This window comes from Phaeodactylum tricornutum, chromosome 6, assembly GCF_000150955.2.
Source record: "Phaeodactylum tricornutum CCAP 1055/1 chromosome 6, whole genome shotgun sequence".
Lineage (NCBI taxonomy): Eukaryota > Bacillariophyta > Bacillariophyceae > Surirellales > Neidiaceae > Phaeodactylum > Phaeodactylum tricornutum.
This window is the reverse complement of record NC_011674.1, coordinates 145,458-161,275: the sequence shown is the minus strand read 5'-3', so window position 1 is coordinate 161,275 and position 15,818 is coordinate 145,458. Positions and strand designations below refer to the sequence as shown.

At 52.2% G+C, this 15,818-nt stretch overlaps 5 protein-coding genes across 5 annotated transcripts; 3 read left to right on the top strand and 2 right to left on the bottom strand.

Annotated features, from left to right (window-relative positions):
- Nucleotides 1–465: 465 nt before the first annotated feature.
- On the top strand, nucleotides 466–2,159 carry PHATRDRAFT_45086 (predicted protein; the record flags this gene model as incomplete). Its single annotated transcript, XM_002179338.1, has 1 exon — nucleotides 466–2,159. The coding sequence occupies exon 1, from the start codon at nucleotides 591–593 to the stop codon at nucleotides 2,157–2,159; it is 1,569 nt and encodes a 522-aa protein (XP_002179374.1). The 5' UTR covers nucleotides 466–590.
- Nucleotides 2,160–2,181: 22 nt separating this feature from the next.
- PHATRDRAFT_19579 (predicted protein) lies at nucleotides 2,182–4,903 on the bottom strand. Its single transcript, XM_002179108.1, has one exon. It carries the CDS (start codon nucleotides 4,759–4,761, stop codon nucleotides 2,230–2,232), a length of 2,532 nt encoding a protein of 843 aa, XP_002179144.1. The 5' UTR covers nucleotides 4,762–4,903; the 3' UTR covers nucleotides 2,182–2,229.
- Nucleotides 4,904–6,260: 1,357 nt separating this feature from the next.
- Nucleotides 6,261–10,787, top strand: PHATRDRAFT_45084 (predicted protein; the record flags this gene model as incomplete). The annotated part of the gene is made up of 4 exons (XM_002179337.1): nucleotides 6,261–8,124; nucleotides 8,174–9,987; nucleotides 10,059–10,436; nucleotides 10,514–10,787. 4 exons carry the CDS (start codon nucleotides 6,261–6,263, stop codon nucleotides 10,772–10,774), a joined length of 4,317 nt encoding a protein of 1,438 aa, XP_002179373.1. The 3' UTR covers nucleotides 10,775–10,787.
- Nucleotides 10,788–10,944: 157 nt separating this feature from the next.
- On the bottom strand, nucleotides 10,945–14,337 carry PHATRDRAFT_45083 (predicted protein). Its single transcript, XM_002179107.1, has 2 exons — nucleotides 13,028–14,337; nucleotides 10,945–12,957 (listed from the first exon to the last, which is right to left on the bottom strand). The coding sequence occupies exons 1-2, from the start codon at nucleotides 14,081–14,083 to the stop codon at nucleotides 11,011–11,013; spliced, it is 3,003 nt and encodes a 1,000-aa protein (XP_002179143.1). The 5' UTR covers nucleotides 14,084–14,337; the 3' UTR covers nucleotides 10,945–11,010.
- A 945-nt stretch (nucleotides 14,338–15,282) lies between these two features.
- Nucleotides 15,283–15,573, top strand: PHATRDRAFT_7876 (predicted protein; the record flags this gene model as incomplete). Its single annotated transcript, XM_002179336.1, has 1 exon — nucleotides 15,283–15,573. A coding segment is annotated over one exon (291 nt), but the record flags the coding sequence as incomplete, so codon positions are not given.
- Between the last annotated feature and the right edge of the window lie 245 nt (nucleotides 15,574–15,818).

Sequence of the window (15,818 nt, the reverse complement as noted above, 5' to 3'; positions counted from 1 at the left end):
GGTACCCATTGCTTGCGAAGCGCGATGGTGTACGGGACCGTGACGTAGAAAGGGCAACGTTGCTACAAAACGCGGGCAAGTTTCATTATCGAATATTCGGTCTTGTTATTAAAAACAGCGTTCTAAATATCCTTATTTCGCCGTATATGCCATCCAAGATCATATATTTTTAATATTATGAAATCTTGTTCGCTTCTTGAAGTAACTGATAGTCCCGAGGATAAGAGTACTCGTTGGTCCAAATTTCCTTCCCGAGTATGTCTTCATCGATGAGTTGCTATATGTGAGAGACGGGTGTGCCTCATTTTGAGCCCTACTAACGTGATACAAACCCCTCCTGGGAGTCGATCTCTAATTTACAGTTATGACTTTTGAATCCGTTCGGAAACGCTGGACCTCCGTGGCCTGTCTTTTGGACCATGATGGGGGCGTTGGGAAGACCAGTTTTCCAGTGAAACTCCATTCCAACATCGGTCACGATCCAAAATCACACACGAGATCCGTCAAACCCGCACTCATGAATTCACGAAAGTTTCCTCGCTCTGCAAAACGGACCACAATCATTCACTGTCGATCAAGCGCTGCTTTCAATGAAAACACCAAAGAGACACAAATTTTCTACCATGTTCTCCTATCGCTCTTCGTTTTCCAAATCGACGGATCCTCCTGTGACTAAGACAAAGGATCTCCTTCAGCCCGCAACGAGTCAAGGCACCATGGTCTCCGTCGAAGACTCCGACACCCGCATCGCGGATCACAAGCTTTCCTACGATAATGAGGAACAAGATTTGTTCGAAATCCTCCCTCGTGAAACTACCGTCGTCCACGACGATGAGTACGACGACAATTCCGTTCCGTCACTCGCTCCCCGTGACCTTACCGACTCAATCCTGGACGATGTTCCGACTCTTCGTAGCTCTGTTGGTCTGACCAGTCCGCCTCGATTCGATCATTCGCCCGTTGTCGTAGAACCGCTTCCAGACAAGGTTGCTATCATCGAGGAGGAAAAAGAAGACCCCATGCCTCCTCCGCTAGAGCAACAGGAGCCGTTGGAAGACCAAAATTTGTTGGTCACATCAACATCCGACTTGGAACCTTTGCTGGTGCAGCTAGACGACGCCCAAAAGGTCTCCATCAACGAAAGGGTTCACCAGAGAACTCTGACAGAGGACGATGTTCTTCTCGACCCTTGCCCTCGTGCAAGTGCTTTACAGCTAGTGGGACGGACATTCTTTGCTTTTATTTTTGTTGTCTCTTTGGCACTGCCCTTGTCAAGGATCGGATCCGGGGCGACGCTATCGCTGCCAAATTTACCTACCTATTACGACACACACCCAATGCCCGCCAAACATCCGGCGGAGCAGTCCACTCCGACGCCATCACCGATACAATATTCAACGGATATGCAGTCTACGATCAATAATAACCAGCCCGTGGCGAAAGGGGGGGGCATCCACTCCGTGAAACCTCCCCTATCGAGTCTGGTATCAGTTGCTTACGGCGCCACTTCCTTTCCGGAGGACAAAATTTTTGCGGCGACGTTGGATCTCGCTCGGCAAGCCACAGGCAAGGGATGGTGGCTCGCATTTTCTCCCTTCTCTTCGCTAGCGTGGGAAGAGAAGCAAACTTTGGGCTGGTGGACGACGATGAGGCTATCGATGCAAGTGCTGCTGGTCCTAGGGTTGATCACGATGGCTTTAGCGGGGCGTGGACGGCGCTTCGCTCCGCCTACATTGCTATCAGTAAGCCAGCTTGTCAAAGTCAAGAAAGTGCCTACACTTCACAAAGAAGAGAACGACTTTTCGGACTACCGTGTACTCTACCAATTTCAATTGGATTTTGAAAAGGTCAAAACCGACGTTGGACGACGTTCGAAAAACTTGACCTTATTGCTTGATGAGTTTGGTATCGATGGTGACGCATATGCAACTTTGACGATAGAAGAAATACGGTCTATTCTCCCCTATTTGCCAGGCCACGCTATCGTCTCGGCCAGCAAGACCGTGCTTGTCGAAGGCTTGCTGAACCGCTACTCCTTCACACTATCGCGCTTTACTAAGAACCAACTCGTTGGTCTCTTGCACTTGAAACATCAGGACGTGCCCAGTCGCTTTACGAAGGCGGAACTGGTTCACATGGCGTTGCAAGCGGGCTTTTGAAGCTGGCTAGAAAAAGGGATCTAAACGCATACACAAAGTCTATAACAAAGGTAAAAATCATTTTCTTTCTTCACGACTCGGCCACTTTTCGTTTCTTGGAGCCTCCTCCATCGCGATCGCGGTTTCGTCTTTGGACATGGTGGTATAGGTAAATAAGACTTTTTGGCGTCATGCCGCTGATTTGGGAAGCGTCCGCAAAGGTAGCGGGTCGAATTTGGCTTAGCTTTTCCAGCTCCTCGATGCTCAACGTGGGCAGATACTTATGAACGTATTCCACGTCGGGGGGAATCCGTAATCCTTGTGCTCGTCTCCAACTTTCCATGTCCTTGTGTTGTCGCCGCACGTAGGATTGATACTTTACAGATGCTTCGACTGTGTCGTAAACCGATGCCGGTGACGGTACAAAATTGTCCATTGCCTCCAACATAGCCCGGACTTCCTTACTTGGGAGGGGATCGGTCGTTTCGACCACAACATCCGGTTCTTTACTGACTGCCTTCATGATATCTTCCACGTCCTTTAGCGTTACGTTTGGCATACCTAGTACTTCTTCCGCAGTTTTCTTTTGTCCTATTTTGCGTTTCATTTGCGCGCCACCCATGAGGTCCAATCCGCCTCGTGACGACCACTCCGTCACTTTCAGCTGAAAACTAGATAGTTTGCCAACCCGATCGTCAATCAGAAACTCCCGGGCATCTAATGCCGACATACGCTCTTCGTCCTTCACCAATCCGTACTCCATCCCCTTGCGGGTCAGCCGCAAATCTGCATTGTCCGCTCGCAAACTAATTCGGTATTCAGCGCGCGAGGTGAACATGCGATACGGCTCTGATGTCCCCCTCGTGACGAGATCGTCAACGAGCACACCAATGTATCCTTCGTCTCGCCCAATCACAAAGGGCAGGGGCGGTGGGTCACCGCGGGTGGCAGCAGCCGCCGCACGACCGGCGTTGGCACCGGCCACAATGCCTTGGGCGGCGGCTTCTTCGTAGCCCGTGGTACCGCAAATTTGACCCGCCAGGTACAAACCACCGATTCGTTTCGTTTCCAGGGTGTGGGTCAAGGCTGTAGGATTGACAAAATCGTATTCCACATCATAGCCTGGTCGAATAATTTCGACGGCGCCGAGACCCTTCATGGTACGCAATATTTTCTGCTGAATTTCAGGCGGGTAGGGACCGCTCATGCCGTTAGGGTACACCAGGTCCGTATTCAGTCCTTCGGGTTCCAAAAAGCAATTGTGGCCGGTCCGTTGCGGAAACCGCTGGACTTTCTTGTAGATGCTGGGGCAGTAGCGAGGACCGTTGCCCTTGCCGTCCAAGCCGTCGTATTGCGGCAGCATGTGTTCAAACTCCATGACTAGTTTGTGTGTTTCTTCATTCGTCGCAGTTTGGTAGCAGTCAATTAATGTCCCAGCCTCGACCAACGGAGGTTGTTCTTCGTTAAATTGCCGCAAATGCGAAAAAGGTTGTGCCGGATTCTCCGACGGTTGGATGGCGAGTGCGCTCCAATCAATTGTAGAGCCATCGATCCGTGCGGGAGTTCCGGTCTTGAGCCGTCCCAAGGGAAATTCAAAACGGGCCAAGGTTTGGGCCAAGCCGACCGAGGGTGGTTCTACCTCTTCTGAATCTCGCAAATGCCGACCACCACTGTACCGTTCGTGTCCCATCATGAGCACACCGCGGAGAAAGGTACCGGTGGTGATAACGACGGCTCGGGACGCCAACTCGATGGTTTTACCATCCGGGGTTTCCGCAACGATTCCCCGAATACGTGCATTCCGCGATGAAGACGTGGCGGCTTGTATCATGCGCGCTTGCTGGTCGACATTGGCCCCGTTGTCCACCGGACTGGAACCCCGACCCGTACTGCCCAACAAACCCTGACCGAGATCTCCCGACTGCATCGGTGCCATTGATTCCAATGGCGCGGAGGTGCTTTGGTCCAACAGCAAATCCTGTACCGATGCTTCGACCAAATGAAGGTTTGGGTAGTTGCGTAAGATATCCTGCATGCACTGCTGGTACAGATCCCTATCCATCTGTGCTCGCGGTCCCCGGACGGCTGGACCCTTGCGTCGGTTAAGGAGTCGAAAATGAATGCCTCCCTGGTCTGCCACATTTCCCATGAGTCCGTCCAGTGCGTCAATCTCCCGTACTAAGTGACCCTTACCGATACCACCGATTGATGGATTGCAGGAAAGTTCGCCGATCGTGGCGAGCTTTTGCGTGACCAGGGCCGTCCGGGCTCCGGTCCGAGCAGCAGCAGCTGCCGCATCGCAACCCGCGTGCCCGCCACCCACCACAATCACGTCGTATTCCGACGCGCTATCGTTAGTACTGCTGCTGCTACTGCTGGTGGTGGCGTACCGTAGTGTCCTCCCGGTGGGCTCCGCTTTTGTCCCGACGTTTAAGCGGGGACGCCACGGATATTGCGTTGGTGACCAGGAGAGTACCGCGAAATGCCGTGCGAGAGTAGTCGTTCGAAACGCCGTGGCCGAGGAGGCGTATCGTCGCCCGCCTCGCCACAGTCCATTCGACCAAGGCGTCAGCAGTACCATTGTGAGAAAAGTTGCCGCCAGACTCGGGACCGTCGTCGGCATGCTCGAGAGACCAGACGAAGCTTTACTACAAAGTATCTGCTGCCTCGCTGCCTACGATCTACAGACTGGTCGACAACAAGGAAAGTGGTCTTCAATAAGCTAAATATCCTGTTTGTGCACGGTAGCTACTGGATGTCACGCGTATTGGTTACAGAGTAGCGTTGACCGTGAAGTGCTGTTCTTTGTTTTCGTTGGTTTGGACGTCACCTGATGATTTGATGATTTGTCGTCGTCATGGAATCACGTTCGGTGTGGACATTCGTTAGACGGACAACGGCCAGAACAGTAAAATGAACGTAAACTCGAACTGTAAGTCTACCAGCTACATCAAACGCTCCGAACCCTGATTTCGACAAATAAAGTATGAAACACTGCTCCCGCCTACAAACATTCGTCCATTTCTAGTGTATTGTGCGACTTACAAAAAGCAAGCGTAGCATGCGTAATAGCTGAATCCGGGGCCCGGATAACATCTTTCTTTCTCCTAGAACTAGCGGAATGTGATACCAAGCAAACTAGGTAGTTCAAAACAGTATCATAGCAGAGTACAAGCTGTCAGAATCGATCGTACACGACTGTCTACTTCTTTTAGAGTCGAGGATCCCAAGAACGTTGCCACACTAACGGCACGACGGTTCGTATAAAAAACAACAAGCGCCAATCCGTTGCTAGAGCCTTGGGAACCCATGGAAATTTTTGGTAGGATGATGTCCATGCTTTCTGTGTGACAGTAAGTAACGCCGGTAACGGCCTTGGCTGTTGAAGAACATGTGTCACGAAGTACAACTCGTTTTCGGCTGGCAACGTGGAAATTTCAAGTCACGAAAGTTTTGTCCATCTCAGAGTGGCTTACTGGCCTGGTTTGCAATGGTGGACTTCACTCTTTAGATAGGTAGTACTTGATGGAGATTGACACGTTTCGATTGTCCTCTCCATTTCGATGTGTACATACCAGGTATACCTGTATCCGTGGAATCTAAGTGATTACCGGCCTGGCCTGCTTGTACAGGCACGTCGACGAAAATTCACAGCATGTGTATCACACAACAGTCAATCCTCACGTTTCGTGAGCGACACTTATGGGCTACTCCAAATTTACTTATATCGTTCGATGTCGGCCACGTAGAGTTTTCATAATTCCGGCCGCGGAGTTTGGCTTCGTGTCGTTCTGGGATGGCTCTACCATGGCGAAACAACCCTGAGCCGTTCGAAAGGAACCGGGCTTCTTTGGTTCCGAGCCAAGTAGTCTTCATTCGCAATTTCAATCGCGCTATATCGACGACTAGAATCTTACGATTCCTCCACGACTCTGTGAGGTTGTTCAGTACGTTCTCCTAGAGAGAATAGGCGGTCCGGTCCATTCTCTGAACGACACTGTTTAGTAGAGTGGCGTGTGTGAGTGTGTGACTCCGTTGACCGCGTTTTGGCAAGTTCTCCGTCCGTATGCTGTGTCACTGGATTCAGAGTCGATTGATTCATCTACGTAAGCCCAACAAGGCATGAGTGCCTATATGCTTTCTTCCATCCATCCGCCTGCGGAAGTGTCTTTTTCGAATCGGCAGAACGAGAGCCACAAAGATCCGTACGGGGAGGATGACGATTCATCGTCTATTTCGTCCGCCAGTTTTTCTCCACCAGCACCGATAAGCGACGCCGACGACAATGAAACTACGATGGGAATGCCAGTGATTCCTGATACACAAGTGCACAACGGAAGTAGCAGCGTCAACAACGACAGCGATATGGTTCTTTCCAAGTTTCGTCGACGCCGCGCGGAAGTAAACACACTCTCCCGGAAGGATTCACACTCGGCGTCGTTCCGTCGCAAACAAGCCGAAGATTTGTCATCCGCGCCGTTGGCTCGTAGCAACGGGTCATCGCCCCTGTCTTGGAAGAGTGCCACCGCCAAAGGGACTTGGGGCACCACGAGCCAGTCGTCACGGCATTCCCTCAAACCCCTACGTCGGCAATTGTTGCCGGCATGGAGCAGTCCGCCACCACCACCACCACCACCTGAGCGCGCCCCCGTAACACCGCCGCGTGAAACCCCTACACGGCATTCCGATCCCTTAATCCAGTACGCGTCATCCGCAACAACCTCACGTCGGTCCCCTGCCCCTGTCGTGCTCCGCCACCACTGTACGGCAGTGGTCAGTGCGGACCTTCCGGTGGAGGAGATTGAAGCGGAATTGCTCGACTTTCCTTCAACCAACGAGTTTTGGCAAATCACACAAGCTCCGACCGATGAAGTATGGAGCAGTGATGACCACGATCCGCACGAACCATTCGACTACCAGGCGGAGGACGACGAGGATTCTCAAGGACCCGGCGTCATTCACGTGGCCCCTGTTACCGTTGACAATGCCCGTCGCTACGATAGCAACGGCGAGTCCCAATTTACTTTGTCCCGTAGTGGTGTTAGGGAGAATGAGTCTGGACCACCTTTGGGTGAGGTGGATGTTTCGGAAATCCAAGACATTCAAGACGAGCCCGGACGACTGCCGACTCATGCCACGTCCGCGTTGGTCCTGACCACTCCGGACCCGTCACGCCGGAGTAGGAAAACCCGCTCGTATGGAACAATGCAATCCCTCGAGAAGAAAGCTAACGTCAATACCAAGCCCGCTCAGCGCAATCACCAACGCAGCAACAGAACGCGAGGTTTGAGCAGGCGGAACCAGGGGCAACATCAAACCATAACTGACGTCCGCACTCTACTGTCGTCCAATAAGACAATATCACCAAACCAAGAAGAGAAGGTGCAAGAATCTGGCTTAGAGCCTTTACCATCTTGCCATATTGACGAAGAACCCGGTGTAATTCTACTTCGAACGCATCGTGCCTCTTCCGAGAACGATCTATTGCGTCTAGGATCTGCGGATACCACTGTGCTCGCAATGCAAGAAGAAAGGCATCCTTTGGGAACAAAGGCAGCGTCTAGTGCGAAGAGTTTGCAAACATTGTCGACTCTTGGGGATCCCGACATTGCTAATGACCACACTTGCAAGTCACAACCAGAAGTCGGTCGCAAGCATTCTGCGCCTGCTCCGGTAGAGGAGGTACTAAGTATAACTGGTGCACGCTCGTGCCCGAATTCCATATGTGAGCCTTCATGCCTAAATGCAGTGAGTCACATTGGCCTGCACGATGCCAGGGAATCCGCTACAGAACCTGGTACCAAGGCTTCTCAAACTAAGCAGTCGGAAAGTGTGCCGCACCTAGCCAGACCAACGCGAACGTCTCCTTGGAAGAACGCTTTAACCCAGTTTAGCCGCCAAAAGACGCATTATCTTGAATCTACCAACAAACCAGAAGTCACACTGGTCACGATTGAAAAGAGTATCGAGAGCGATGCCGTCATAGGTCAGCCCATGAAGAGCACTGACGTTGCCTGCTGCTATATCGCCACTAGAAGATGATGCGAAATCAGCGCCGTCAGAGCTCATGCATAGCGCATCCACTACTTCGTTCGAGAGATCTGTGAGCCTAGTCACGAATGTTCAGATAGCAGGCAGGTCACCAAGCTCAATGTATGCAGATGTTGTAATGGATTCGCGATCAACAGAGGATCACAACAACGATGCAGATCAGGAGGGAATTTCCGGGTCCATAGAGATAGACGGCACATTAGCCGAAGAACCTCGCAAGCGCATTGCTTTCTCCGCCCTCAAGCTTTTACAGGTTTCCTCCGACGGGTCTGAACGTGAAAAAATATACAATCCCGTGTGCGATTCCAACGAGTCTTCAGTCAATGAGGGAGGCAAGAACTCGAAGCACTTTCACCTTGAAACACCCCTCCACTCTCGTTTGATTGAAAATTCAAGAACAACGGAAGTGCTCAAAGTCGTTGCTACCCCTGTTCATACAGTGCAACAACCCGATGACGGGTCCGAGAATGGCTCTCCAGGCAAGCCACTATGCTATTCGCACCATTCTCCAAATGAAACTCCAGGAGAGGATTCTGAACTAGAGCCCGCAGCAACTACAAAGCAGTATACGCAGAGGGTAGTAGAACAGACTAGTACACAACGCCAGTATACCCCTCCTACTTCTCTTGAACAAATAGAAGGATCGAGCGAAAATTCACACTGTTCATCAACGGAGAGCACAGTGCGCAAGAGTGATGGTTCTTCGATACAGTCGAAGTCTGCACCGAACATGGGCGCTGACGACGCCAACAATCTTGACTTTTCCCGAGAGGTTCCTCCTAGTCAAACAAAATTGCTGGAAGGCAATCCAATCCCTGATCAATCGCTGCAGAAAACTATCGACGACTCAGAAATCGATTGCCTTTGTGCGTCGGCACCTCAGTCCCCGAACGAAACAAATATGGATGCCTTTCAAAGTAACACAACCTTCTCCAACTCATCAGTTCTCGGTAAAGTATCGTCTGAGGAGCATTTGATGAGGATCTCTATGTCAGTCAATGAGACTGAGTCCACGCGAAATTGTCTTCGGTCGCTGGACACGGCGAGAGAGAATGTTGAGGAGCTTGTAACTGCTTCAGAGACGGACGCAAGGGTTTTGGGGCTGCCGAACCATACGGTAGAGATACTGGAGCCTCCCTCAACTCCAGTCTCGAAGCCTCCAGAAAACGCATTAAACATCCAGACGACTCTAACCACACCGCTGGATGAACGGGAAGAGCTAAAACCTTTTCTTTTGGCGATGGCCAATAATGATATAGGCATCCCAAAAGGGGACTGTGTGCTTTCGCTTCTGGATGAGAACCCAGAGACTACCTACAATGAACGCGTGAAAGAAGCGGTATGGCGATGCCGAACGATGCGACAAAATTGCGATACTAAATGGACACGAGAAAAAATACTGCGAAAAGCTGGGTCGCCACCTCGTGGTCGCTCATCGGTCCCTGTTGATACTGACGACGCCCGTGTTGTTGGTGGCATACGAAGTGCATTGAAAACGCAACGAGCGGCTATTGAGCATTTAAAGTTCGACGAACTGGACGACGCATTAGCACTTTTTGAAGATATCGTCGCTACCTACTCTAGCCACCTCGAAGATATCAAGAGCAGCTCAGACCTTTACCAGGAGGGTTATACGATGGAATTGAGTGCTCATTTTAGGTCGTTCATGGGACCACCTCTTCATAATGTTGGTATCGTACACCTCTTACGCGGCGATTTCCAAAATGCTCTAAGCTATTTCGAAGAATCGTCACCAAGTCGAGTTGATGGAACAGACTTAGGTAATCCTGATTACATTGTAAGTGTGCTCGATCAAATTTGTTAAATTGATCCCTTTTGGTACTGACAACGAGGGGACTTTGTTTGTAGACTTCTTTGGCAAGGAAGGCTGTTTGCAACTGTGCTTTGCAAAACCTTGACGATGCAAATCGTGACCTTGAATTTGCGGTTTCACATCTTCAGGGGAATTTACGGACGATGTCTGACTACCGACAACTCGCTGAGTGTCTCAATAATATTGGCTGCCTGTCGTACAGGAATGGAAATATTGAGCTCGCGGAGGCCCAGTTTACGGAAGCCCTGGAATGTCAGGCGATCGTTGCTCAAAACTCTCTGTATGCTGGGTCCAAATATTCCAGCCATGCTGCTTCCATTAACGTGTCAGTGACGGAAGGAAACCTAGGCTTTCTTGGGCTGTCTAAAAAGGACTATGACGCAAGTGTTACGCTGTTTGAATTTGCCGTCCATGTACGTAGCGGTGGATTAACGGAAACAATCTGCTTATTTACACTTGTTTCTCATAGTTTTGCTCTTGTTTTTGAAAGAAACAAGAGCTTCTTCTGTGGGACGCCCACCCTACACTCGTTGCATCTATGGAACATCTCGCGTTTGCAAATTATCTTTCCGGGGCGAAAGAGAAGGCACTTCAGGTATTTCTCGCTCCGGACTTTTGCTTTGTTCATAGGCTATTTCCGTTTCTTACACAGCGGTTTTTGTTTTCCCATGAAGGTGTTTCGACGCATCATACATATGCAAGTGGATGCGTACGGTCCCGACGACCCAAGATCACTAGCGACTGCCACTAAAATAAAACGTATCGAGAACGAGGAGAGCGGCCTCGTCATCCCGACGGGGCTGGTTTTATCGTCAACTCGAGCTGTTTCGACAAGCGCCAACCAACAGCCTTCAACTCTCTTAGGGAAGGGCGCTCGGTTATTCAATGTATTCAAACAACGAAAGAAGAAGGGATAGATTTGGATGAACACTTTACATACTTAAATAGACTCAGTTAAGATCTATGCTTGTGTAGCTGTCGGCATTCCTACAAAATGGTATAGTTTCCTTCGTCCAAAACAGCCAGTAGCCTTTCCACGAAAAAGTCTTCCGCCAGCTGCACCCTCGGACCATCCCACACGCCACTATTAACCAATTTGTCCAAGTCCAAGTCATCGCGTACACACGCTTGATCTATGCGGGGGTTTTCGTCGTGACCAGCTGCTTTTTGCTCGGGACCAAGAGATGCCGTTCGCTGAATCTCGGTGTGCTTCTTTGCCAGCATGGAATCAGCCTCATCCGAGCTGCGATCTCCATTTTTGTGGGCTTCTTTCGGATCTTCCTCGACCAATTTACCTCTCTCGCGCACAAAGCGATTACTTTTCTTTGTGTTCGTTTTCACCTTTTTCTTCGGCGCATTGGAAATCTTTGCTTCTTTGATAACTTTAGCTTCCAACTCGTCGGAGTCAGCGACGCCGCTTGCGAATGTTATCTTTCCATTTTGCTCGGGTATTTTAGGCCGTTGTACTAAGTCAGATAACTGTTCCAATGGCGATTGGGATTCCAAGGGTTCCCCAGCCTTTGTGGTCTCAGGCTCCGTAGACGATACTGCCGTTTCGCCTTTTCCTTTGCACTCGTCTAAATCAGAGAGGACAATATCTTTGGTGTCGAGATTCGTATGTTCCACCTCCAAGTCGGTGGTCGCTTTCGGAGTAATTTGAGTAGTGGTAGCTTTCACCGAACTCGCCGTTTTCTTGTCTTTTTTCTTTTTGGATTTCTTCTTGTTAGGTACGCCGGCTTTTCCCGTAGCGCCTGGTTCCTCTAGAAAGCTGTCCATGGCTTGAAGGAGCTCCTGTTCGGCCATCTCGGCCTGCCATTCCAAGCAGCGGTCGGACAACCATCGAAACAGAAGCGCCACTAAAATGCACGCTGCCCGATCCTTGCCGTCACTACCCAAGCAGTACTGGGAGTTGGACTGGTCCAGATTGCGACCCGCAATCCACTGCAGAAACGACAAGGGCAGGACGGCCGGTCGTTGACTCTCAAAGGTATCCTTACTGTCTCCCCGTCGCAGCGAGAGCCACAAATCCACCGTGCACAGCAGGCCGGGAGCCACCAATCGGCGCAGGGCCTGCAACGAATCGATCGTAGTGTCCGGTCCGGCGAGGGCTTCTTCCAAGCGGAGGATGGCGGGAGTATCGACCGCTGCGTGGTCGGCAACGTCGCTGTCCCCCGCAAGGAGTTCCCCCTGCAAGGACCTCCACAAGCGCAAAGCTTTTTCTCGTCGCGTTTGGTGGACCTCAAGAATACCATTTACCGCATGTTGGTGAACCGTTTCTGTCCATTCCCGAAAGTCATACAGGACATCTTCCGTCGCAATATCCGAGGGCTTTTTGGCGCAGTGTTTCCCACCCTGTGAGCTGGCCACGACTTGATAAAAAGCTTCCACCGCGTATAGTTTCCGTCCAAACGAGGTCGTCCACTGGGGCTGCACTTGCGCGTCCACCAACTCGACTTGATCCAAAACATTCCGGACTTGATCGATGGCGGCAACGACGGCTTGCAGTTTCACATTCAGCATGTTGCGGTACAACTTTCGGGTCGTGGAGGACACAAAGAGTTTTGGGAGGACGCCGTGCCGATCGGCCATGCTCGTCCATTGTATTTCGTACACCGTCACGGCCTGCAAGATTCGATCGAGCGCTCGTCCGTAGGCTTGCCAACACAGCGTGACACCCTGGTGTGCCCAGTCGAGTGTGGATACCGCGTCCGCACGCAGCACCATCGGGTGGGCCTCATCGACCCGAGAAGCCGTGTGTTGTCCTCCCAGGTGGGTCAGAATGTTCAAATACGATCGTGTCGTTTCCGTGACGATGCGCAAGACTTGAGCCAACAAGCTGCACAAGGATTCGTCAATGTCCTGAAAGACGGTAGGCGCCTTCATGTCAATGTTATTGTCAACCGTTGGCATATCGTGCAGGGTTTGCGCGTGATCCTGGACTTGCCGTAGTAGGGAGGTGAGCGATCCCATGGTGGCAGTCGTACGCGAGTCGACACTCACGTACAGAGACTCCCAAGTCGAATTCGGACACGAGTCCGGCATCGGCGCCGCGCCACTCGTCCATCGGCACGCCACCCAGTAAGATAAAGTCTTCCACGAGGGTTTGAAAGTCGGCCCGACTCCACGGCTGGGACAGATCCGTATGGGAACGTCGCAATCGCCAACCAACAGAGTGTCCGTCGGCGGAAGGAACGAGCTCGAAGCGTAGAATTTGGTCGGCATAGAGTGCCCGCGTCCGGGCTATTCCTTCTTCCATGGCGACGTAATCAAAGACATTGGGATCGGCCGACCCCAGTCTGTCGGGCACCGCAGGGGCGGTGCGGGGGACGTGATCAACGCGGGCATAGACTTCAAGGACGTGAGCCACTTCCCGGCGACAGGCTTCACACGCAATGGCCGCAATCAAGCGCTGGACGTCGGCTTGGGAACAAATGTTGACGTTTTCCCGGGAGCGGCGATTCCACAGTTCCAAAAAGGGCTCCAGTAGGTCAGAGTTCGATTCCGGCGACGACGATGAAAATAGGGAGGGTTGGGAAGCCAAATATCTGCGCAAAGATGGATTCTGTAAAAAGGTGGAACGTGGACTCTTGTCTGGGAAAGTGTTTTCCTCTTCCGTAACGGTATGTCCCGTAGGCGGTGCCGGTTCCCCCGATGACTGTGTGGGTGGGACACTGTCACTCTTTTCATGCTCATGATCGTGTTTGTTCGTACTCTTATTCTTTTTCTTTTTCCGTCTCTTCTTGCCGCCGTTGGGATTGTCATTGCCGTTAGTGGGAATGGGAGTAGTGTGCGCAAGGCCTTGGTCGCCGAACGCAGTTTTCGTGGGTTGCAACTCGTCCCGGAGTACTTGTCGAATGACGTTGACGAGCAAGGGTGCCAATGCGGTCGTGGCGGTCTCCCGTTCGTTGTGCGGTTCCGACGGTCCCCCCAAGACGTCCCGAGCCGCGGCGTCGAGGAGACGGCAGCAACGGGGTGCGTCGCGATTGTGCGTCCGTTCGGTGTGTTCGTGACGCGCGGTGGACGTCGTCGGCGGACGACGCAATTTGCGCTCGAGTGGCATCCGAGTGCGTGGACCAGGAATACCTTGATTCACCGGTAGACTCACGCACTCACAGTCAATGAATGCGGCAGACGGGTACCGTCGGGCGAGATCCGGCACCCAAATGTCCCTTTTTCTTTCTAATCAATCGTCCCGAACACCCCAACTGCTGGTGGTACTACTTGGAGGAGGGAGGGAGGAAGGCAGAATGGATTCGGAGTGTCTGCTCCCCTTCGGTGTGGGTTGTGCTCGGCTCTTACTGGTACGACCCGACCCGACCCGACCCCGTTCCTATGATTCTGGTGGTGCGACCGACGGGTGATTGGTCGTAGCGTCGCCCTGGGTTGGCGTTTCGATGCCGTCTCGGACGTCGCTGCGTCTGTAGACCGTGCGGGTAAGGGAAGTCTGGGTCGTCCAGAACTCTCCCGCTCGGTGTGTGTGGTGGGTGCATCAATCTACTAGAGCTACTTGAGGAGTCGAGGAGAAGGTAGGTAGTCGTATCGAGTCGAGTCCCGAGACGTTACAGTTAACATGAAACAGTATGGGTTCCTGTTCGTTTTGGTGTCTGTCGTCGTTCTGGGATTCCCCAGATCCGGAACCCTCCTGTCTCCAACCCTGAATTTGCAAGACCCGGAGCACTCTCCCCCAACCCCCACCCAACAACAAATCATCGACCAACATTCACCAACATTTAAAATCATCCCAACGAATCCACCACACACACGCCAGGGGGAGAAACAATCAATGTCACACACTCTCGACCCAGTAATAAGTACCCCGCCAGGGACACACTTTCTGGGCAGAGCGAATCACCCCCTCGACCATTCGTCCAAAATCTCATCTTGCCGTACACTTACTCCTTCATGACGATCCGATTACGAATACTGCCGAGGCTGGCCGTAGTGACGGTAACCGGATTGGTTTTCGGATGGACGGTGACGACACTGACTTCGGCAAGCCCCTGGCGCGTCGATGCGTGGACACCTGTTGCTGTTCCATTACGTCGTTCCGCACTTACGAGTCCACGATCGGTGCACGTCGCCTCCTCTTCCTCCAACGATGACGACCCGACAACGCCGCCCCCCGACGCTCCACTCGACCGCACTCGACGTATCGTATGCGCCACTGTCTGGGCCACGTCGAGTGCGAGCGTCGCCACGTCCGTCGTCGCGGCCGAGACCGACATTACCTCACTCACACCCGTCTACCAACTCCCTTCCGGTCTCAAGTACCTAGATTTGGTCGTCGGCGACGGTCCGACGCCGCGGTATGGACAACTCCTCTCCATTGCCTACACGGCCTACGGCAAACTACCCGCGGCGGCCCGGAACAATCAACCCCAACAGTTCGATCGAGACGACGGTTACGTCGTCAAACACGGCAACGGGCGAATCATTCCTGGTCTGGACGAAGGATTGCACGGGATGCGGGTTGGTGGGACCCGGCGTATACTCGTGCCACCCAAACTCGGCTACGTCGATTCTGGACTCGGACCCATGCCGGCGTTGCCGTGGGATCGACGGAAACTCAACAGTATACTCGATCAAATGGTGGCCTTGGCCGGTGGGACTCTCATCTTTGAAGTTACCTTACGGTCCGTTATGGACGATGAAGCCGATCAAGGATATTACGGGGACGATAGTCTCACACCGGAAGAATTCGCACTGCTACGACGAAACTTGCAACAAAAGGCACGGGACGGCGTGGTATCCATCGTACCGGATTCACTGTAGGACTAAGTAGAGTAACGACTCGA

Excerpts from the sequence above, each read along its gene's own strand:
- PHATRDRAFT_19579 (XM_002179108.1), bottom strand. The coding sequence starts at position 4,761 with ATGCCGACGACGGTCCCGAGTCTGGCGGCAACTTTTCTCACAATGGTA.
- PHATRDRAFT_45083 (XM_002179107.1), bottom strand. The coding sequence starts at position 14,083 with ATGCCACTCGAGCGCAAATTGCGTCGTCCGCCGACGACGTCCACCGCG. Across the intron at positions 12,958-13,027 it reads AATTCGACTTGGGAGTCTCT|GATCACGCGCAAACCCTGCA; the intron begins GTACGTGAGTGT and ends CGGCAAGTCCAG.